The 22550-nt window shown below is 26.3% G+C and overlaps 5 protein-coding genes across 9 annotated transcripts in view; 3 read left to right on the forward strand and 2 right to left on the reverse strand.

Moving 5' to 3' along the window:
* Window positions 1-499: 499 nt before the first annotated feature.
* Window positions 500-2976, reverse strand: Ubc4 (ubiquitin conjugating enzyme 4). Its single transcript, XM_035091833.1, has 5 exons — window positions 2280-2976; window positions 1330-1482; window positions 1148-1230; window positions 878-1041; window positions 500-802 (listed from the first exon to the last, which is right to left on the reverse strand). Exons 1-5 carry the CDS (start codon window positions 2343-2345, stop codon window positions 666-668), a joined length of 603 nt encoding a protein of 200 aa, XP_034947724.1. The 5' UTR covers window positions 2346-2976; the 3' UTR covers window positions 500-665.
* Prps (phosphoribosyl pyrophosphate synthetase) lies at window positions 1708-9433 on the forward strand. Of its 4 annotated transcripts, none has more exons than XM_035091828.1 (7): window positions 1708-1912; window positions 3862-4069; window positions 4648-4831; window positions 6183-6206; window positions 7864-8087; window positions 8163-8496; window positions 8568-9433. In XM_035091828.1, exons 1-7 carry the CDS (start codon window positions 1858-1860, stop codon window positions 8658-8660), a joined length of 1122 nt encoding a protein of 373 aa, XP_034947719.1. In that variant the 5' UTR covers window positions 1708-1857; the 3' UTR covers window positions 8661-9433. The 4 variants fall into 4 exon arrangements, with proteins under 4 accessions (XP_034947719.1, XP_034947717.1, XP_034947721.1 ...); XM_035091826.1 differs by lacking the exon at window positions 6183-6206 and adding an exon at window positions 5255-5311 and having other exon boundaries at window positions 1709-1912; XM_035091829.1 differs by lacking the exons at window positions 1708-1912; window positions 6183-6206 and adding exons at window positions 2990-3006; window positions 5255-5311.
* On the reverse strand, window positions 8984-11664 carry LOC118072167 (metallophosphoesterase domain-containing protein 1). The gene is made up of 5 exons (XM_035091831.1): window positions 11216-11664; window positions 10879-11023; window positions 10503-10779; window positions 10172-10398; window positions 8984-10020 (listed from the first exon to the last, which is right to left on the reverse strand). The coding sequence occupies exons 1-5, from the start codon at window positions 11336-11338 to the stop codon at window positions 9887-9889; spliced, it is 906 nt and encodes a 301-aa protein (XP_034947722.1). The 5' UTR covers window positions 11339-11664; the 3' UTR covers window positions 8984-9886.
* Window positions 11665-11870: 206 nt separating this feature from the next.
* Window positions 11871-13968, forward strand: Mcad (Medium-chain acyl-CoA dehydrogenase). Its single transcript, XM_035091407.1, has 7 exons — window positions 11871-12102; window positions 12177-12264; window positions 12343-12510; window positions 12590-12690; window positions 12821-12901; window positions 12971-13210; window positions 13277-13968. Exons 1-7 carry the CDS (start codon window positions 12091-12093, stop codon window positions 13844-13846), a joined length of 1260 nt encoding a protein of 419 aa, XP_034947298.1. The 5' UTR covers window positions 11871-12090; the 3' UTR covers window positions 13847-13968.
* Window positions 13969-14031: 63 nt separating this feature from the next.
* The window catches only part of LOC118072092 (ftz transcription factor 1), a 30782-nt gene continuing 22263 nt past the window's right edge, over window positions 14032-22550 (forward strand). The window contains exons 1-3 of one of the 2 annotated variants that reach the window (XM_035091703.1): window positions 14032-15509; window positions 15588-15804; window positions 16195-16416. In XM_035091703.1, coding sequence (XP_034947594.1) covers window positions 16236-16416 — 181 coding nt within the window. In that variant the 5' untranslated portion in view covers window positions 14032-15509; window positions 15588-15804; window positions 16195-16235. Of the gene's footprint in view, window positions 15805-16194; window positions 16417-22550 lie in introns of both variants that reach the window. The other variant, XM_035091702.1, reaches the window with a different exon arrangement.

Consider the following 22550-nt stretch of genomic DNA (forward strand, 5'->3'; position numbering starts at 1 on the left):
TGTGTTTTAATAATTAGTTTACAAGAAATAAAACATGATACGATTTTATGAATAATTTATAGATTTCAAGTTTTTTCATCACTATTATTATTGTTTAATAATGAAATTTATTATTTATGGTTTTATTTTAATTATAAATATGTTAATCAAATTGTCTTTTTTGCTTTTATCGAAATTACGAACAAAAAAATGCTTATATTGATAAAATTTAACATTATAACTATTGCTCAATTTTCTAATTTTACAAAAAGACTTTAACCTGAAAATCTGGAATGTTACAATTTACCGTATTTTTAATTATATCATTCATTTATTTGTTACAATATAATTTTAACATAATTTTTATCAATATTATTCAACAATTAATGATAGGGTTTTCTTTACAATTTAAATATCTAAGACTACAAAAAATTCTATTATTCAATTGGTAATATTATTATGATACACTTCAAAATCTTCAAAATTAATGAATTTTCGTATAAATGATCGGAAAAAAATTAATTTAAAATATTCAATGCAAAATTTTTCAAAACTTGTTCTTTTTTTTTAGAATTTTATAGCTATAATACATCATAAAAATTATCATCATTATGTTAACTGATGTATGATAATGATACTCGAAAGTGATTGAAATATTTAATTATGACCAATAATTATAATAATTACTAACTGAAAATTTGTTCTGTAGCACGCTCTAAATCCCAGTTATATGAAGAAAGTGCTACTCTGGCGCTGTGTTCATCAACTCCCATATCTGTAAGCCGTCTAATTTTATCATTTAATTCGGGCATTTTAGCAGGACCTAAACATTAACAATAATCAATTTATCATAATATAAAATGACAATAATAAAAATTATAATGATAAAACTACATACCACCAGCATAAACAGATGTCCAATGTTTTGCTGTTTGACGAAACATTTCCGGGTGTTCTTTATATTGTTTAGCTACCACAGCATCCTGTGGATCATCAGGTTCTGCAGCTGATAGTAAAGCTTGGAGGGAAAGTAAAACAGTGCGTAAAGTCATGGCTGCTGCCCTTGTTTATAAAAATCAAATAAATAACATTAAATATTAATATTTTTATAAACATTACATACTCAATAATAGTTATTAAATTTAATTATTTCATTAATAAAACATACCACTGGTCTTTTAAAATATCTAAACATATTGCTCCAGTAACTGAAGAAATATTCGGATGCCAAATTTTCGTTATAAATCGTACCTACAATGTCATTACTTTATTATTATGTTCAAATTTGAATCCAAATTCTAAATATAATTTATACTTTTAGAATATATTTATTAACTGATTATAAGTCACCTTGGGTGGATTAAATGGATAAGTTTCCGGGACTTTTATTTCTAGCACAAAATTTCCACCTTCGTAGGGGGTATCTGGTGGTCCAGCAATTTCTCCCTTGAGTTCAGTGAAACTGTCATTTACTAATTCAACTCTAATAGCACAACGTGCAACCTGTAATAAATAATATATTATTAATATTCATGTGATTTAATTTTAATTCTTATAAAGAGATTATTATATATTGAGAAAAGCTGTTTTAAATATTAGACAGTCACGTGTTAAATATAATGTAATTAGTAGAGGGATCAAAATTTATATTGTATTTAAAGCACCATAATTATAATTAACTTAATCTAATCGTAATTAAAATAACCTTTGACATAAATGAATGATAACAAAATGGTGAAACGAACGACTTTAAGATAATCCAATTTATTAATATATCATAGTAAGTGTCATTCTTTTGAGGCTAGTCTGTCAGTTACAAAAAAAAGTATGGAAGTTTGTTCTTTTACTAAGTGATTATCATTGAATGCTATAATAATTATGGATAACGAGAAAAATGAAGAGTGTAATAAAAGTGATTCTGAATCACGAAATGGTAATTTATTGTTGATATTATTTGTTTTCTTCATAGTGCATTCAATTAACTTATCCAGACATTTTGAAATAATCTGAATGGTATCATGAATAAAAAATAAGATTTTTACAGTTGTTATTATTGGGTGATAGTAAATTTCTGATAAAGAAAGATTGACCATAATAATATTAATAAATAATTTATAAAAATTTTTTGTTTATATTTTTAATGAACTGCCATTAACAGCACAAATGAAACATGGATATTAATATAATAATAATTTTAAAATAATATATTAATAGTTAGTATTACATATAATTCATTCTATTGATATAAACGACATAATTATTTGAGTATTTTTGCAAATACTTGACAAAATGCAACTTACTTCTTCGCTTTTTATAACCTCTTTGAATTCACGTTTGATTCGTTGTGCTGCGATATTAGCTGCCATTATTTTTGTAAAAAATCTTTTCTTTTAGCTAATATACTTTAAGATTAGTTAATTATTCACCACTATCATTATTTTATAATTGACACAATAATGCTTTTATCAAGCGACACAAAATTCACTCAAAATTGTAAACGTTCTTAATTTAAAATCAAAATCTACGACTGTATTATCAATTTAGATATTGCTGATTGAGCATGGATCTTATATAAATAATCAAAAAAAGAGTATTATAACTTGTTCTAAATATTACGTTATTCTTAAAAATAATCTCTATATACAATTCACAGTTACTATTGATATAACTTTAATATTAAATATATATTTACTTCAAAAGATTATTGTTAATATTTATCATATGAGTTTCTTTTACAATATCACCGGCGCCACATTTGATGATACAAAAGAATAGTTGACTACCGCACACGCGAAAAATTATGCACTTTTTGCGCCATAAAGTATACAGTAAATAGAGTTCGGAATTAAATAAGTAAAATATTATTGAAAAAAGATAAATATTTTTGAAGTAGATAAAAATAATATTAATAATATTAAAATTTATTTCAACTACAAACAGTATTTTTCCCGCAATTAACCTCAAAATTTCCGTATTTCTCTGAGGACTAATTACATACATGAATTAATTTATGCAAAACAATTTTAGGTAATCTTAAAAAATTAGTTTTTATCATAAATATATCTATTAAGTTATTTTCCATCAATATTACCAAAAAAAAATCTGTCTAACGGATTGTTTATACAGATTGTAATAATATGTAAACTAGACAAATGTAATTATTAGATATCATTATAATTGACGCTTAATCTTATTTTTAAAGTATTTACTGTCATAATCAAAAGATAAATGAAAAAAATATAAATTTAATGATTGAACTTGAAATTTAACAAGTATATGCTATAATATTAATGATAATAATTTTCTTTTTTTGTAGTCAACATAAAAGACTATTTTTATAAATATTTTTTTAAATAATTTTCTACATAGTAAGATGAATTATAAGTAATATCGCTTTTTAATATTTTTTAACATAAATTTATTTCAATTAGAAATCATTTTAACCTCAATTAAATGAATAGATTTCCCGCGATTTATATTTCCTAGAAAAAAAGATGTATTAAAGCGTCTAAAAACTAAAAAAATATCAAAAAAGACAAAAATCGGTACTATTTCATCATTATAATGTGAAAAATAAATTTGGAGTTGAGTAAGCAGTAATTAAAAATAAAAAAAAATGTCGATAGTGTTATGTTTAATTAATATTTTATTTATATTAAATTTAAAATATAATTGAGATAGAAAACGAAATAAATTGAAAAATATGTTTAAAAATAATATAATATTTATAAATATTGAGTAAATAGGATATTTTTCACTCTAAATTAATCTCTCGTGATGCCGACAGGCGGAGCTAAAATAGTTTTACGTATTTCCGGTTATCTCATGAACAGTTCTGATTGGTCAATATAATATATATTTCATGGCCTTTTGGTTTTGCAGTGATGCCTGTGTCGCAGCCAGTGCGTGCTAAGAGTTTGTTACGCGCAAACTTGGAAAAATTACGGTGTGGAGTTTTGCAAAGCAGAATGCCGAACATCAAGGTTTTTAGTGGTACTTCTCATCCGGATCTTGCTCAAAGAATAGTTGACAGACTTGGTATTGACATTGGCAAAGTAGTCACAAAAAAATTCAGCAATTTAGAGACATGGTAATCCACTCAAATTATTTATTTTATTGAGCTTGTTATGAAATCCAATTAAGTTACCGCGTGTATACAGTTAATCGACCCACGTTGTGTCTACTTTTTAACTTCCATTTCAATTTTAATGACCACGTGCTTCTTTTAACTTTATTTATCATTAACTATTGTAACCTTGACGATTATTTATATTTCCGAAAAGTCAACATTTATAAATAATGAAGACACTTGTAATACTTGAATTATCTAACACTAAATGTTATAATAACTCAACTCCACGTAATTATATATTTTTATTTTCTATTAGTTTATTTCATTAAAAAAGAAAATAACATTAATATATTAACATTAACATATTAATTAATTGTCCAATTTTTATTTATTTTATGTAGAAAATTCATAATTTCAATGATAGATAAATAAAAAGTAAAATTGTAGTTTAATCGATAATTTTTCTTCCATTTGTTGTGTCTATTATTAAATAATATTATATTCTATTATTACACAATGTTTTAATAAAGGACAATTGCACGCATTTTATTAAATTAATAATCAAACAATATTTACATTATTTCATTTACTTTCAGCGTGGAAATAGGAGAATCTGTACGAGGAGAAGATGTTTATATTGTTCAAAGTGGAAGTGGAGAAGTTAATGACAATCTAATGGAGTTATTAATCATGATTAATGCATGTAAAATAGCTTCAGCTTCTCGAGTCACAGCTGTGATTCCTTGTTTTCCTTATGCAAGACAAGACAAAAAGGATAAGGTAGGACAATAGATATGTATATAAAGTGGATTTTATTATTATATTATTTAGCTTTTTAAATGTTGAATTATTTATTTTCTTTCATTTATTTGATTTGACTTTATTTTCCAAAAAAAGCTGTTTAAAATTTTTTCTTATTTTTTATTCTCTGGCATTTAGTGATAGATAATTAGTGTGTTATCATTCGATTTATTGATCAATCCATTATATACATATATACACACATACATACATATTATCATCAATTATAAGAATTTTCAGCAATTTTGACTAATATTTTACAAATTTGCATCGAAAAAAAAATTGATATTTAGGAAAAATTGAATGAAATTAAAATTTCAAGTGATGCAAGTCATACGTTAATGATGATTTGAAATGTAATATAATTTTGATTTTTTTTTCTCTTGTACAATAATTTCACAGGGAGGTGATGGTACGGACAAGACAGTTGTCATGAAGTCGAACGAGTGGAAATTCAGGGTAACTCGTTGGCGTAAATTATTTAATATAATTTTTATTTATTTCCATATAGCTTAACATGCATCTATAGTTTATGGGAAATCAACCAAGTCACTACTATTATTATTGTTCTTGACTATTGGGAAAAAATATCACAATTTGACCATATCAATTTTGACATTGATGAACAGTAATGTCATTTATTGCATTTTAATTTTAAAACTGCATTATGATATCAAATTTTTTCAATTCATTTATTATCTAACAAAATAGTATAATCGCTTAAAGAGCTTTCAATTCAGTTGTAGAAAAAAATAATTCTTTTCATTGCAATACAAAATAGTACCATTTTGATATCCATTCATTCATAAAAATATTCTTGCATGTCGAAATACTCTGCATATTTTTTTTTTTTGTTTTTCTAAAATAAAGTTTTTTATTATTTGAAATTTCCCAAGAATTTGCTTGGTTAAAATAGATAGATTACTTCAGTAAATAAATAAATCAAAAATTTCAACACATTAGATTGATGAAATAATTATTGCATCAAAAATTTACAATATAAATATATTTTTTTCACAAACCCCTGTACATCTATGTGCATTATAACCTTCCGGGTTATCATATGATAAGAATATTACGACATGTTATTTTTGTTTATAAAACATCACTAGATTATTTATCAATGAAAATACATAAGAATACTTGGATAATTCAAGCTCAATAATTAGTTCGAAAGATTATTAAATTATTGCTAAATTTTGATGTTTTAAAAAAAGAATTTTTTTTTTTTAAAAAAGAAATAAAATAAAAATTGATATAGATGATAACTGGAAAGAAATATTTGTAATTATTATCGTGAATATTTTCTGAATAGTTGCGTAATTTTCAGGATTTTGTGCCCGATCTATCGACAGTGAGTATACCCATGATAAAAAATAAGAAAGTGACTTTCTATGCGAGAAAATAATCTTAATGATGAGAGCAAATCAAACTAGAGCTTTCCGAGTGAAAAGCGTTTGTAATTATATAACTTGTATATTTGATTAATTATTGAATATTTTGGTTTTGACTACAATTTTAAACCCACTATTTGATTATCAATTATTTATAATCACAGTAGGACTAACAAAAACATACCTTGCTTTTTATTATTTGTTATTTTTAATTTATTTTTTGAACATCATTGAATGAGACAAATATGATCTTACTTACATTTTCTCATTTTTGGAGTTTAATAAAAAAAAAAAAAAAGATATACGAATTTTTCTTAATAATAAATAAATAGGAAAAGATATATTTTACCTCTTTAACCTTTTATTGATGAAAAAAAAGTCACAAAAAGTATCTAATTGGAAAATCAGAGGGCAAAATAATAATACAATTGCGTAATAACAAGTAAATAATTAATTATACTGCTTTAACGATTTATAATCTTATTATAAGACTGTATATATATGAAAATTCATATATATATGGTAATTAATTGTGTTGCTTTTGTGTTTTATGTGTAATTTTGATTTATTATTACTACTATTACTAATTATTTACAACCACAGTGATAAACATAATTTTATTTAAATTAAAAAATTAATTTTTTTTTAATTAAAAAAATCGTGTTTATTAATGATTATTAATAAGTAAAATTAACAACATCTTACGAATTATTAATAATCATTTTATTCATATATTTTTTTTGAAAGTATATATTATTTGTTCATACTTAAGTGTCTAACCAAATTGATGAAAATTGAAAAAACTTTTTCCATCATTATAAGAATAGAAAAATATGTATTTAACCATAAAAATTAACTCAGCTTATAACTGTCATTAAGCTTTAAGTAAAAGTAAATAGGCTCATTTAAACTAAAAGATGTATTAGATAATGACAATTAACAAACACATTTAAAACATTAATTACAAATTTCTTTGTAATATTATGAATGATTGAATAGTAATAATGTTTTACTGATAAAAAAAATGTTTGAAAAAATATAAATGTTTTAAGTGGGTCTTAGAAGTATTGTTTTGTCGTTAACTTTAGTAACACTTGCTTTAATTAAAATAACTGTTAAGTCTAACAAGGGTGCATTTGCAACACGTCTCTTCCTCTTCTGATTTATCTTTATGTTATTTTTTACATAATTCATAAATATCTAATATTATTTGAGATTCACTTGTGTGACGCGATTTTAAAAATTTTTTTACTAGCTATTGTATTTATATTTTGTCCTCTGATGAGGTATCATCAATATAAAAAAATAATAATTTCTAAGTCAATTGATGAAATTTAATTTTTCGAAATAATAAGAAAAAATAATAGACTAAATGAAAATTGGCTCAAGTCAAATTATTATTTTGGAAACTAAATATTTCTTCTTTTAAAATTATTTTAAATAAATTCTACTGTATCTATATATTAATTAATAATAAAGATAAAAAATTACAGGAGTATACCAGTTGCAAATGGACTTATATATGGGACTTGTAAAAATCAATTTAACATCATACATTTGTTAATGTTGTAAAATATATAAAATAATTTGTGTATATATATGTATATATATTTTCAGAGTCGTGCACCAATCTCTGCCAAGCTTGTAGCTAACATGTTATCTGTTGCTGGAGCTGATCATATTATCACAATGGACTTACATGCTAGTCAAATACAGGGATTTTTTGATATTCCTGTTGACAATCTTTTTGCTGAACCAGCAGTTCTTAAATGGATAAAAGAAAACATTGCTGAATGGAGAAATAGTATAATCGTTTCACCCGATGCTGGTGGTGCAAAAAGGTATGTTAAATAATCATTCTTTTAAATCACATATTGAATTTTTTCCAGTAAATAATTTAAAAAAAATTTTTTCAGAGTAACGTCAATTGCCGATCGTCTTAATGTTGAATTTGCTTTAATTCACAAAGAGAGAAAAAAAGCTAATGAAGTAGCAAGCATGGTACTTGTCGGTGACGTAAAAGATCGAGTTGCAATTCTTGTAGATGATATGGCAGATACTTGTGGAACAATTTGTCATGCAGCAGAAAAATTACTAGAAGCTGGTGCTACTAAAGTTTATGCTATTCTAACTCATGGAATTTTTAGTGGACCTGCAATTAGTAGAATTAATAATGCATGCTTTGAAGCTGTTGTTGTTACTAATACTATACCTCAAGATGAACATATGAAAGATTGCCCCAAAATCCAAGTAAGTTTATAAATATAATTATTATTTAATTTATAGTTGATGTATTTAACTAATATAAATCATATTTATAGTGTATCGATGTGTCTATGATGTTTGCTGAAGCTGTTAGAAGAACTCACAATGGTGAATCTGTTTCGTACCTGTTTTCCAACGTACCATACTAATAGTCTAAAAATTATTAACATTATCTCATTATATTACTTTTTTGATATTTTATTCAATAGTGTCATAATATTAAATAAGTAATGACATCGCAATTGACTATTAATAACTTTTTTTTATCAACAGTCATTACTTATGTTTTTTAAAGTATGAATATTATAATTAATATCATGGTGATATCATTGAATAAGCAATAGATGACTCTTTGTGTAAGTGAAGTATTTTTTTTCAAAATAACTGTGTAGTAGACACTTTTAGAGTACATAGTTGATCATTATCATGTACTTGATTCAAGACTCCGACTATTTTTTAAAGTGCATATTTATTTTTTTTTTTTTAAACATTGATTCAACTTAGCAATTTTTGTTTTTTTTTTTATTATCAAATGACGATCTGGTATCGTATTGTTAGTAAGAATCTTACAAAGTAGTATCTTTGTAAAATATTGAAGATGAGGATTTTTTTCTTTTAAAACATTTACAAATTATTCCGTAATTGAATATGTCAAATTAATTGATACTTAATATCGAAAAAATACAATGAATAAAATAGAATTGTACAATGAAATATTTGATTGTAAAAATCTATAAAAAGTACAAATAGATTGTGTCCACATTATTTGAGTTAAGAACAATTACATAATTTTTATAATTAAAAAATTGTAAGAATTAAAAATTTTTTCTTATCGTTACAAATTTTTGTATAATTCAATGAGATATTTTAATTTAATCTACGCCATGTAGTTCCTCTAAAATACATTGTTTTATTAAAATGATAATGCTTTCATAAGTGATATTTGTTTTTCAAACCTTTCCACAATTATTTCCAATTGTTTTAATACTGACATCCGATGTATAAAACATATATTCTTTTTAACTGCTTTTATATTTTAATTACAATTTTTTTTTCTACGTTCTGATCTTACTTATTACTTGATAATATCGAATTATTTACAAACTTAAAAAATGAACAAAAAGTATATACACAAAATGTCGAATTGTTTTTATTATTTATTCATCATTTCCAATTTTTATTTATAAATTAAAAATTTACCATTTAAGTCAACTTATAAAATCAGATTGACAATTTGTAAGACAATACAAAAAAAAACATCTGGAAATATTAAAGACAATTTGAAACTTTTAACTTTTGAAATTAAACAACTAAATTATCTAATTTTTATTTTTAAATTAATAATATTCAGTGCCCTTTTACTTAATATTAAATATTAATCTACGTTTTTATCTATTCCCGATGGTAAAGTTATATCAAATACGATAGGAGGGTTACTAGGTAAGTAGTTCAGATCACATGTTGATGCATTGATATAAATAATTTTGCCATCCGACGATATGCCATATCCTGATAAAAACAATCAATAATGAATAGATATAAAAAAAAATCATTTTAATCATAAAAATTTCATAATAATAAAGACATTCATGCCATGATGAACAATAATGCTGAAATGAATCAGAAAGAGTATATTTTGAGTTGATAAACAATCTATTACCTTCATGGATGTGGCCGAAAACATGATATTTTGGTTTTATACGATTTTGCACACTTGATAAAAGTTCAACACATCCAGCTCTCACTCCACTACAACATAAATCACCATGTCCTATAGGCGGTGTATGAGTTACAAGAATGTCAGTATCTGATGGTATTAATTCCCATTTTGTAAGACAAGGTTTACCTCGAGGTACATTAAAAGCCCATTTACAAAATTCAGGTTGCCTATCACATAAAAATGACTGATAAATATTCGGTATTTTATAAAATGTAAACTTTCACACATACGTATTATTCATTAATAAAAGAAAATAAATAGTTATTTGTACCAAGGTGTTCCATAGATTTTAATTCCATGTATTACGACTTCAGAATCTTCTAAATAAGTACAATTTGTTAAATAATCCTTAACATTTTCAGTTTTTATCGCCTCTGCTAAAGTATCTTTTGACATTCCGAGAGTTGGAATGTTATCTAAAATACTGGTTCCCATATGTTTATGTCTATCACCACTATTTTTAGTTGTAAAAGGATGTGTGAATGTTGAATCAAAGCTCAATTCATGATTTCCAGCAATCACTATTTTATGGTTGTGAGGTAAATTTCCTTAAAAACAAATTATCAATAATAAATCATCTATTTCAATATTTTCTATTATTTACAATTATTTTTTATCCTTGCATGTGAACATAAGTTTATAATTACCTATCCAATTGTTGAATTCAATTACTTCTTGTAAGCTTCCACATTTTGTAAAATCACCAGCATGAATAAAAACATCACCATGTGGAATATTGAACTTGATATATTGAGTTAGAGAATGAGTATCACTCATGCATACTACTCTCAGCTGAAAAATTTAATTAATTCATTCATTAATTAATTTATTAACTAAATGATACGTATGACGGTATGTATAACTCAACTATTAGTTTATATACTAAAATCAAAATAATTGAATATTTAATTCTTTATTAATTTTTACATTCAACAATTCTTTTTTTGTTTATATAATATTAAAAAAAATATATTCTTATCATACCTTATTACTTGGAGCATCATTTGTTGGTGGTTTAACATTTATTTTTATAACCTTTTGATGTTGTGACAATTCAGACCAAGCAGCGGTAGGATTATTAGTTAGAGGATGAACTTCAATAGCCATAATGTTTAAACAAATTCATTACAAATTATCGATGATACTTGGCATTTTTTAGTAACACTTTAGTCATATATATTTATAAAAGTATACAAAATGAATTTTGACCGTCGACCTGGAATATAACCTCACATTCCACTGACATGGCAGGAGGCTGCTATGTGTTGTATTTCAAAAGAGAAAATCAATCGATATGTTTTAACGTATAACAAACTCTTTCTTGAAATTTATCATTATTGAAAATACCATTGCAAAACGGTTATAATTCATAAAACATATTATAAATAAAATAGAATTGACAAAGTAACACATAAATTCATGTTACCGGATGTTTGGAGTTTCAAAATGATTTTAAATCGATTAATCGACTTTTTGATTACATCGATTTAAACACAAAAGATGTAAACATGCATACAATATAGCTCGAAAATTGACAGTATACATATATATATGTATTAAGTCTATACGTATACAAATATAGATCATTGAAATAAATAAAAAAGTTTATACATATATACTTATTATTCGTTAACTGAACTTTGGACTTTGTTATTTTCTGATCATCGTTTTATCATTTTTATTTTTCATATAACAATTCGAATAATAGCTTTTACATTATATAAAAAAGTATCCATTTGCTTTTAATTGATATTCTTCTTCATTATTATTTCATTGGATTTTGGATACTACAGCTTGTTTTCGGAGTTCAATTGTTCGTAATTTTACAAAGTTAAAAACAACAATTACAATCTTCTAAAATGTTCATAAAGGTAAGAATTATTTTATCACAAGTGCTTTGTTATTATTAATAATTAGTGGAGTAATATACATATGGAATTATTAGGTGCTTGATAATATCTCAAGATCATCATATCGATCAATCTGTCGCAATTTTTCAAAATCTGCTAAATTAAGCAATGGATATAATTTTGGTATGTATTTTATTGAATTCATTTATATTTAATATTATGTACATATACTTAGCATAGAAAATATAATGTTTCTTACAGAACTATCAGAAACGCAACAAGAGATGAAAGAAACTGCTGATAAATTTGCTAGAGATGAGATAATTCCAGTTGCAGCTCAGTATGATAGGAGTGGAGAATATCCTTGGCCAGTTTTGAAAAAAGCTTGGGAAACAGGACTCTTAAACACTCATATACCAAAAGATATCGGTTAGATATTTTTTATTTTTATTACAATAATCAATTGAAAAGATTAAATTAAATACAAAACTGTTCACATATTTTTTAGGAGGATTAGAGCTAGGGTCGTTTGATGGATGTTTGATTTCTGAAGCGCTTGCTTATGGATGCACAGGAATCATGACAGCAATAGAAAGCTCAGGACTTGCAGTAAATTACATTTTGTTGAATTTATTTGATAATTTAAAAACTTCATTTGAATTGCTGCATTGAATTGTGCTTTTTTAATTAATATAACAAAGCTGAATTATAAAAATCTCTAATTTATATCTTTTTGTAGCAATGGCCGATAATTTTAGCAGGGAACAAAGCTCAACAAAAAAAATATCTTGGAATGTTACTTGAGGAGCCACTTGTTGCAGTAAGATTAACCATTGTTGTTATTATTGTTTGGATTATTCTTGAATACTTAATTGATGATTATTATCAGGCATACTGCGTAACTGAACCAGGAGCTGGTTCTGATGTTGCTGGAATCAAAACAAAAGCAGAGAAGAAAGGTAATGAATGGATTCTTAATGGTACAAAAATGTGGATTACAAATGGAGGAGTAGCTAGTTGGTATTTTGTACTTGCTAGAACTAATCCAGATCCAAAAGCTCCAGCTGGCAAAGCATTTACTGCATTCATAGTTGATCGTAATTTACCTGGAGTAACTCCTGGTCGTAAGGTAATGAAACAGAATATATATTTATTGTTCTTATGTACATATATTAATGTATATTTAATATTTTAGGAAATGAATATGGGCCAAAGGGCATCGAACACCACCATGGTGACTTTTGAAGATGTTAGAGTACCAGCGGAAAATGTTTTAATGGGTGAGGGTGCTGGATTTAAAATTGCTATGGGAACATTTGATGCTACAAGACCAATGGTAGCGTGTGGAGCAGTTGGCTTAGCTCAACGAGCTCTTGATGAAGCTTTAAAATACTCTTTAGAACGTCATGCTTTTGGAAAACCACTTGCAGAGCATCAAGCTGTAGCATTTATAATAGCAGACATGGAAATTGCTGTAGAAACTGCAAGATTAGCTTGGATGAAAGCAGCGTGGGCTGCTGATAAAAAACTTCCAAATGCTACTAAGCTTGCAAGTATTGCTAAATGTTATGCAGCTGATATTGCAAATAAATGTGCTACTGATGCTGTTCAAGTATACGGTGGTGCTGGATTTAATAGTGAATATCCAGTTGAGAAGCTCATGAGAGATGCTAAAATTTATCAAATTTATGAAGGAACTTCACAAATTCAAAGACTCATTATTTCACGTCATCTCTTCAAAGAAGCTCAAGCTAAAATGGCTTAATTTAATTGTTGATATTTTTTCGATATATACATTTATAAAATGATATTTAATTCTTTTTTAAGAATGTTGTGAACAAGGAAATATTTTTGTATAAAATTAAATTTAATAGAAAATTTTTGATATATGAATCCATCCTATTGATATATATATATATATATATATATATATATTTATAATAAAAAAAGAAGGTAGCTTCATATAATCGATTAATAATGTAATTTTTTTTTAATACTTTTTTATATCCTTATTTTTATTATTTATTAAGGAATAGAGTACAGTGACAATAATAACATTTTTTCCCGCGCAAAGTTGTAGATGGCACTGTAAGTAATTTTCAGTTATAAGTGACTAGTTAAATGGTATTATATTAAATAAAATTGTTACGATTATACGATATTACGTCTTCGATGCGATATTTATGTATGCGAAAATTCTTTGTTGAGTCACGTGTATAAAATTATGCAATTTTTAGTGAATAAAAAAAGTGTTCAGTAACAAAACTTAACGCGACTTGTGACACCTGACCTACTTTGTGTACAGCATTTATTTACTAATCACAGTGAATGAAATTTATAATTTATTTTTCAATTACCTCAAGATAATTCGGTGTAGTATATCATATATGATATGAGAGAAAAACATGTTTATTCTAAACAAATAAATAAAAAGTATCAGTTTTGTTCATTCTGATAATTATTGTTTATTGTTACACTTTTAACTGTTATCAACGGTTACTTGATATATTTGAATAATGTACTATCAAACAACGCATTATAACCTCCAATTTAATATTGACTTATATTTATTCAATAGTTAACTGAATAATTCTATTAACTAAAATAATTCAATTAATAAATTATTGTAAATAATCTGAAAATGAATTTAAATGAAAGTGAAATTGAGTGTACTGAGAATGTATGTTAAAAGTGAAATTGACACAGTTTACTTGTTTTCCCTTTCGTTAAATCACTGCCGTATTAACTGGATGTAAAGGCGGGAAAGTATATTTTAAAATTATTTAATAAATTAGAATATTTGATAAAGAAACAGTAAATTAATTCATGTCTAATAAATAAACCAACAATTTTAATAAAATAAAACATAATAATAATTTTAATAGACATTAAATACCAAAACTTGTGTTATTAATATTAAAAATGGTTTAATAACTATTCGATATAAAAAAATTTATAATTGTTTATAGAAGATTATAAAACATAACCATAAATTTGACCATAAAATGTCTATTAAGCCGTCCATCGTTACGTAACTTATAAAGAAGTGAATTTGCAAATTTTACACTGTGCCTTGTGTGATATAGCTTCAGTCAATTTGACATCAACAACTGTCTTCGTATGCCTAAATGAAATAAACTCGTAGTGTTTTCCATAATAGTAACTTTATTTTAACGTGGTATAACTTGATAGACATACATATATTAAAATAATGAAGTATACGATGTTTAAATTGTGAAAAAAAAGATAATAAAAAAGTTGATTGAAGATAAACAGTACACACAATCGAATTTTGCGTCTGCGCTTTAGTCAAACTATTTTCCGGTGGCATCGCCCAACGTGTGTGCACATCCCTGAGATCCATTTGGTGCTGTCAGTGACTCGGCGCACACAAGAGATCTCAGGGATCTTAAGGAATATTTAAAATTGTAAGTAAATATATGTGAAATGTATAAGTTAAGGTCGAATGCGTAATCCAACAATACTGGTATCCTCTGGACTCTTAGTGCAACACTGTGAATTTTATCAAGACGCATTGAGACACTCGCTTGACTAAGGGAGTGCCGGTCCTGTGTGATATCCCCTCCCTTACCCCTCACCGCCAATGCAAAGTGTAAGTGAAGTGGCCTACAGACCTACATTTGTCTGACGCACCATTTTTTCGTCCCCAAGACGCGGGCCCACGGGGCTTTATAACATCTTCGTTGGCGTCATTAATTCAAGGTATTTACGTGATTATAAAACGATCAATTTACCGGGAAAATAGTGTTATGAAAGCAAAATGATGTCTTGAATGTAACGGCTCTTGGTGAAGGTTTTTCGGGCAAGCCCGGAGAGAAATAGAGTGGGATGGAAAGAGTGAGGTTGTATGGGTGTATCTATGTATATGAGAAAGAAAATAGGTATACTCGAGTAGAGAGAAAAAGAATGAGAATGAATGTGCGAGAATGAGATAAAGCTGAAATCACAAAGCCGGTGTATAGGCTTTACAAATACGAATAAGAAAGATAGAAAGTAAGAAACAGAGAGAAAGAGAGAGAATGTGTGAGAGAATAAATGAGATAGTGAATTACTGAAGAACAAAGACAACAAGTATACACGTCTGTTATCCAGTCGACACGGGGCAAGGTGAGGTGGTCACGGTGTTTTCCGGAATGCACGAGGACCGAATGGCAGCCCCTGTCGACAATATCGCACCCCTGGAGGTAACGCCAGCGGCGGAGTCCTCTACTACACAAGTTATCCCTGATGGAAACGTTAATGATATTGGATTAACTAGCCATCAACAATCAACCTCCACAAGACTATCACTTAGTGATGTACATACTGATACAGGTAAGTTTAGATAATAATTTATGACAACAAGAGTTTCTCTATTCAATCACTTTAATCTATTTTTATTATTAACTCTTTGTTGTCTCTGTGTCTATAATATACCAAACTTTATCCTTTCTTTTTCTTCTTCTTTACTTTGCACTAACCTTTCTTTTTTCATCTTTCTTTGTTCCTTTCTACTTACACTACTTTAATAACATGTCTGACGTATAATACTTCTGTACCACACCAATCTACGTAGTAACGCGTCTCTACTCACACTCATCATTTTTCTTATTCCTTCTTGCTTCTCCTTCCTTTTTATACTCCATTCCCATGCCTTACCTTTTGTCACTCTCACTCTCGATTAAGGACTGCTCTCCGGATTCAAGTCAATTTTTTTCTTATCCTTTCCTTTTTATTTCACATTCTTTTTCATATCATTTTATATTAATGATAATAATAATATTCTTTTTTAATTTATACCAATATTAGTAAATAAGATAATACATTAAAACAATTATAGATAAAATTATTTTTAAATGTACCACATAAATTTAATTAATTTATTAAAATTATTTAACATTATGATCTATTTTATTTATTAGATCAATGATATTAAAAATACATCATAACAAAACACTTAATATTAAAATTTTATTTTATGATATACATTAGTTTTCAAAAACAATTGCTTCTTTTGTTGGGGAAGAAACAATTGATGTTTTTTAATGTGGTCATTTAAAACAAATCTTTTATTTATAAAAGTTATTACATTTACAATAACAATATTCGATTGTATATTAAGAAAAACATTAAATAGACCGAACACTAAATGTAGGTCAGATTGTGCTTCAAATCAAGAATGATTATTTTTATTCCACTAAGACATTTTTTCATTATTTATTTACATAAAAATTTTATATATATTATTACTTAATTACTTAAAAAGTATATACATTTTTATTGTAAAACATTCATATTTTATGTAAGATAAGAATAAAAAAATTACGTTTATTTTACAAAATCTTGAGATCTCTGTCTTATTTCGGTAATATTACTTCTAATAAGAAATGTCATTAGTTAAGTAAATTACCGTTTATTTTTTTTTTCTTTTCTTTTTTGACAAATTTATCTCCAAGTGAGAGTTGGGTCAACATGGTTTTAAATTGCACAACATTCAAAATGAAGTGATGACAAAAGAATTACAACCTTGTTGAAAACGAAAAAAGGTTTTTTTTTTTTAACAGCTCAATTTTAGCCGGAAAATTGACTTTAACAAGGGATACTTGGGTTTATGGAATTTCGTGTTAAATTTTGAAAACAAGGGAGGGATACAGCCACGCGACGTTTTAAATTTAAAGGACTATTGTATAAATATCTCCACCATAAATTAGTCAAAATAGAAAACAATGTTTAAGTGCAACAAAATGTCCGTGCTGTTGTATTATTCAATAGAATATTAAACAAATAAATAATAAATCAATTTTTGGATGTTAATTCAATTGATCGAAATGAAAAAAAATAAATATTTTTATTAATTAGATAAATTATTAAATAATGTAATAATCAAATGAGAGTGAAAGCATTGAGATGGGTAAATAGATGAGATAAATAGTACTAATGTAGTAAAGAAAAAAAGTCAACACTCCCCACTGAGTTGAAGTAATTTAGTGAAAAAAGAAATTGACATCTGCTTTTACCTGTGATGGGTGCATCAATTGCACTTGTTGCGCTTTCCAAACCTATACCTTTTACTATGTGCACTCTGTTCTCGTCATTCTTAAAAATATTTCTTTCCAAATTACATTGCAATAAATCAGGATTATCCCTCTTGTACAAGTCAGGTTCCACATAGAACCATTTTGCAGCGATTCATTACCTTTTCATCCTCAAACCCTAATATTTTATAAACTCGTGCCTGGCGCGTTCCTTGTTTGAATTTCTACTTCCATTTTAAACTTACTTATTTCTATTATTCATAAATAAGTCAATACATTTACAGCTATAAATACATTTGTTTAATGTAAATCAGAGTAGGAACACATTTTAAACTAAATAAGGAAAAATTTTCAATTGTTCTCAGAACTTACATTTTAAAGTTAGTAATATATAATAGTCATCTTTCATTGTTATTTATTTAAACAAGATACAATTTTTTTTGTAGTTAATAATAATATTTAAAAAATAGTAAACTAATATTTAAATATTGATATTATAACCAGTAATATATGATGATTGATAAATTTAATAGTTTTTGTCATATGAATATTATTCGAAATACACGTGTAAAATAAACTCCTACGCGTGCGTTAACGTAATCTTTTTCTCCGTGCAAATAACTTGCGTTGAGTCGTCTGACCCACTTTGATAAAACCTCATATTGAAATAGCTGAATAATATTAAACAAAGACAAACTTGTACACTTCTAACTAGAATAGTGATTATTTTTATTTTCATTATCGTATCTATCTCTGTATATTTTAAGCTAAATCTTATTAAGAAATATGATTAAAAAATTATAGATATTTTAAATTGTAAAAGAAGATAATTATTAATTTTTTTTTTTTATTTAACAGCCATTAATGAAGGGGGAAATAATATCTTATTAATTTTACTAATTCTATGTAAATGTATTTTTACTGTTGGTTTAGAGAAAATTAATAATAATTATTGCAAGTATTTGATTAAATATGGTATATGACATTTGAGATGATTAAACGAATCATTACAGCCGATCGAGAACTTGTTTTTAGTTAAATGTTTCGATTAGTGCTCTCACAGGTGGCGCATACACCCATATACGAAAAAAAACTGTTTATTTTTTGAAAATAATATCTTAATTAACTATTTTTTAATTGGAAATCAATCAAAATTATGTAATTATTATAACAAAAAATCATAAATATAATCTAATATATTATAATGATTATAGAAAAAAAAAAAATTATACAACTGAATAAACAGCTTGAAGTATCAATTGATTTCTGTATATAAAATTTACTCAAGTATATTTTTTTTATATTATTTATAATTTTTGAGACAAAAATTATATTAATCATACATTATACATCTACACTCTTTGCTTCTTTAATCATCCCCTTACTGATTAATCATTATTATTACTAAATTTTTCTTTTATTACTCCACATACTCTATCTTTCCAAATTTCCCCAAAAAATGATAAATTATCATTTTTTACCAAATTTTGTTAATCTTTTTGTTTTAATTCATTTTAAAAACAGCAATGCCTATCATAAAACAGGAAATTAAATAATAATAATGATCAGATCAAAATATGTAGCCAATAGTAGGTTATAATTTTTGAAAAAAAATCGGTAATTATTGTATAAATTGATGTAAAGTACAGAACAAAAAGAAAAAAGAGTAAAAAAAAAGGCCGTAAATATTCGTTCTTTTTTACTCGCCATTTCGGAGTGCTAGTTATGACAAATTGTATTGGGTAATAGCGTCTCTCCGTGAAGTAATACTTTCTGTTATACTACGCGGGACATGGTTCGTGGTTTTTAATACGCGTCCTACTTTCCGCTATCTCGCGAATACGTTCGGGTATTCTCGGGCTCCATCGTATAAGTAGAGTGGCTGTTACTCTGTCTGTTTTATACTCACTTATCTGGTATTCATTACGCCACATGACGCTACAACGATAGTTGACGGGAGATAACTGACGCATACTGAAGCTTCGGAGAAGGATTGAAATTGAAAGTGGCTTGTCCAACTGGCCTACTGACCTGATTACCTACTGACAATGACATGAATCCTTGCTACCGTCGTGTTGCTTCTCTCGCGTTAGCATTCCCTCGAGGTTATGTTGTCTCCCTCAGGGACAAATAAATGCAGATCTACCAAGAAATATCTTTTTTGTACTTCCTGATCTGTTTGATATCATTTTAAAATTCACTACTCTTGTTATCGTTTTTTTTTTTTCTCTCTCTCTTGCTAAATCACCATTTAAAAACAAGGACGATGAATCGACTTCTATAATTAATCAAACTATTTTCTTATTTTCTTTGTCAATCTATAAATACAACGATTTATATTGATAATTTCCATTGAATAAATTTCACAAATATACAGTTCATAACAAAAGTATCAGTTTATAAATATTCAACTTATTTTTGGAGTTTTATTTTATTCAAGTTGCATTGATTCAACTATTATTTTCATTTCAATATGATCATCTTACGAATAGTTTATTTATAAAATTTTATTCAATAAATAATCATTTTTATTATCAAAATTAGCAATACAGTGTCTTAAACAAGTTTATGCTCGATATTTAATTATTAAAAAAAAAAATATATATATTTTTCTTTATTTTAATTTATCGATTGAGCATATTTATTTAATTGAAAAAAAAAGTAAAAGTTTCTAACAGTTGGGGAAGGACATAATATTTGAATGTTCATAAATATATACATATATATATATATATAGGCGTAGGTATATTTTGGTGTGTGTGTGTAAGTTTTTTACTTTTACTTGATGTTCAAGACAAAGATAAAAAATATTTTTAAAATATTTTGTATGCCTCGTCACAGTCACTCTCGCTTTCGGCATAAAGATTCGGGCTCTGTAATGTTTCACAATATTTTCTCAACCATGCGGCTAACACACGTACGCCACTCGAACTCACGTATTATTTCATTCTATATATAGATATAGTATTAAAAAGCGCCACAGATTCAAACTGCCTACTTTCGCTAGTTTGCGTAAGATTATATATGTATGTATTCAGTTAAGTTGAATTATATTAGCTAATGCCCAACGGGGCACTTGCAAGAGCTTACATTTTAATTCAACATTTATTTTAAATATTAACATTTTTTTCAATTCAAATAATTCTATTTGAAATTAAAAAAAAATATATATTTACGGTTATATTACGTATTTTATTACAAAGATTACGGTAAATATTACTTTAATGTACATAATATTCATTAGTTAAATATGAAAAAATATTTATAATTGTAAATAATGACATTTTATGATAATATTTTTAACAATAAGTAGTGTGTATGTGATAAATAAATTATTCAAGTGTTTATAAGAATGAATTTTAGATCTGTACATAGGTGAATTGATTTTTGATAAACCCTTGGGACCACCTGTAGTGACACAATCTTATTTAATTTCCCCATGTTTCTCTTTGCTCTAACCAATGAATTACGAAACACTCGAAACTTTCTCAACAGGCCCAAAGTTACGTTTTTAACATTTGATATTACTTAGAAATATTTATTTATCTATCAATGATTTTATTATCAAATAATCACGAATTATTTCATAAATAAATCATTATTTCTCTTGATAATAAATAAACGTCATGATTGAATAAATAATACTGGCACGTATATGAGTATAAATAATGATACAAAGTACTCAAGTTTAGTCAGGACATTGCAAATATGCAACAAACCTTATCACCACATTCATTCCATTTTGACGGAGGTCAGCCAGTAGTCTCTAAGTGGGTCTCGACCACTTGGTTAGTATGTCATGGCATACTCGCTATTAAATAAATCTAATCTCAATACAGCCATTATTAATAACAATCTCCACCTATATATCACATTATGTATTTAATTATTCATCACTCTTGATTATATATTACTTCTTACTATTATCTAATATTAATTAAAAATAAAACCTCAGTCGGTAAAGAATCATTTGATTATTTATATAATAATTTTGCTTATGTTTGCAATATTATGTACTTGTTCTTGCGCTGTTAATGTCTCCGAAACGGATCGAAGAAACGAGCTCAAGGTTAAAAAGACTTCCCACCCCTGATACTACGTTTATTCGAACCACCATTGCCATTGCGCACGCGTATTGATTAACCGATCACCGTAAATTACAAATACGATCTAAACCGACTGGCGATATTTTTAATGCCATTGTGTCACATGAAATTTTAAAGAAAAACTTTCCTAAAATAATCATCAACTATTGCTTATGTCGTCATTATTTTATCGAATTTATAGCTATTATGTATTATACAATTATTGAATATTTAATTATTTATGAAAATCATCCATTCAAATTAATTCATTGTTGTTAAGTAATAATAATAAATACTGATGTAATTGGTGAACTAAGAAGAATAGTAAGACTCTCTAACCACGTGGTGA

This window comes from Chelonus insularis, unplaced genomic scaffold, assembly GCF_013357705.1.
Source record: "Chelonus insularis isolate UGA/USDA-ARS -01 unplaced genomic scaffold, ASM1335770v1 contig_88_pilon, whole genome shotgun sequence".
NCBI lineage: Eukaryota > Metazoa > Arthropoda > Insecta > Hymenoptera > Braconidae > Chelonus > Chelonus insularis.

Coding starts and splice junctions, on each gene's coding strand:
- Prps (XM_035091826.1), top strand. CDS start 1,858: ATGGATAACGAGAAAAATGAAGAGTGTAATAAAAGTGATTCTGAATCA. Junction 4,070..4,647: donor TTCAGCAATTTAGAGACATG/GTAATCCACTCA, acceptor ATTTACTTTCAG/CGTGGAAATAGGAGAATCTG. Junction 8,088..8,162: donor GATGCTGGTGGTGCAAAAAG/GTATGTTAAATA, acceptor AAATTTTTTCAG/AGTAACGTCAATTGCCGATC.
- Ubc4 (XM_035091833.1), bottom strand. CDS start 2,345: ATGGCAGCTAATATCGCAGCACAACGAATCAAACGTGAATTCAAAGAG. Junction 1,483..2,279: donor AGGTTATAAAAAGCGAAGAA/GTAAGTTGCATT, acceptor TATTTATTACAG/GTTGCACGTTGTGCTATTAG. Junction 1,231..1,329: donor ATCCATTTAATCCACCCAAG/GTGACTTATAAT, acceptor ATGACATTGTAG/GTACGATTTATAACGAAAAT.
- LOC118072167 (XM_035091831.1), bottom strand. CDS start 11,338: ATGGCTATTGAAGTTCATCCTCTAACTAATAATCCTACCGCTGCTTGG. Junction 10,780..10,878: donor TGAATTCAACAATTGGATAG/GTAATTATAAAC, acceptor TTTGTTTTTAAG/GAAATTTACCTCACAACCAT. Junction 10,399..10,502: donor AAAATCTATGGAACACCTTG/GTACAAATAACT, acceptor TTTATGTGATAG/GCAACCTGAATTTTGTAAAT.
- Mcad (XM_035091407.1), top strand. Junction 12,265..12,342: donor AAGCAATGGATATAATTTTG/GTATGTATTTTA, acceptor TGTTTCTTACAG/AACTATCAGAAACGCAACAA. Junction 12,691..12,820: donor TAGAAAGCTCAGGACTTGCA/GTAAATTACATT, acceptor ATCTTTTTGTAG/CAATGGCCGATAATTTTAGC.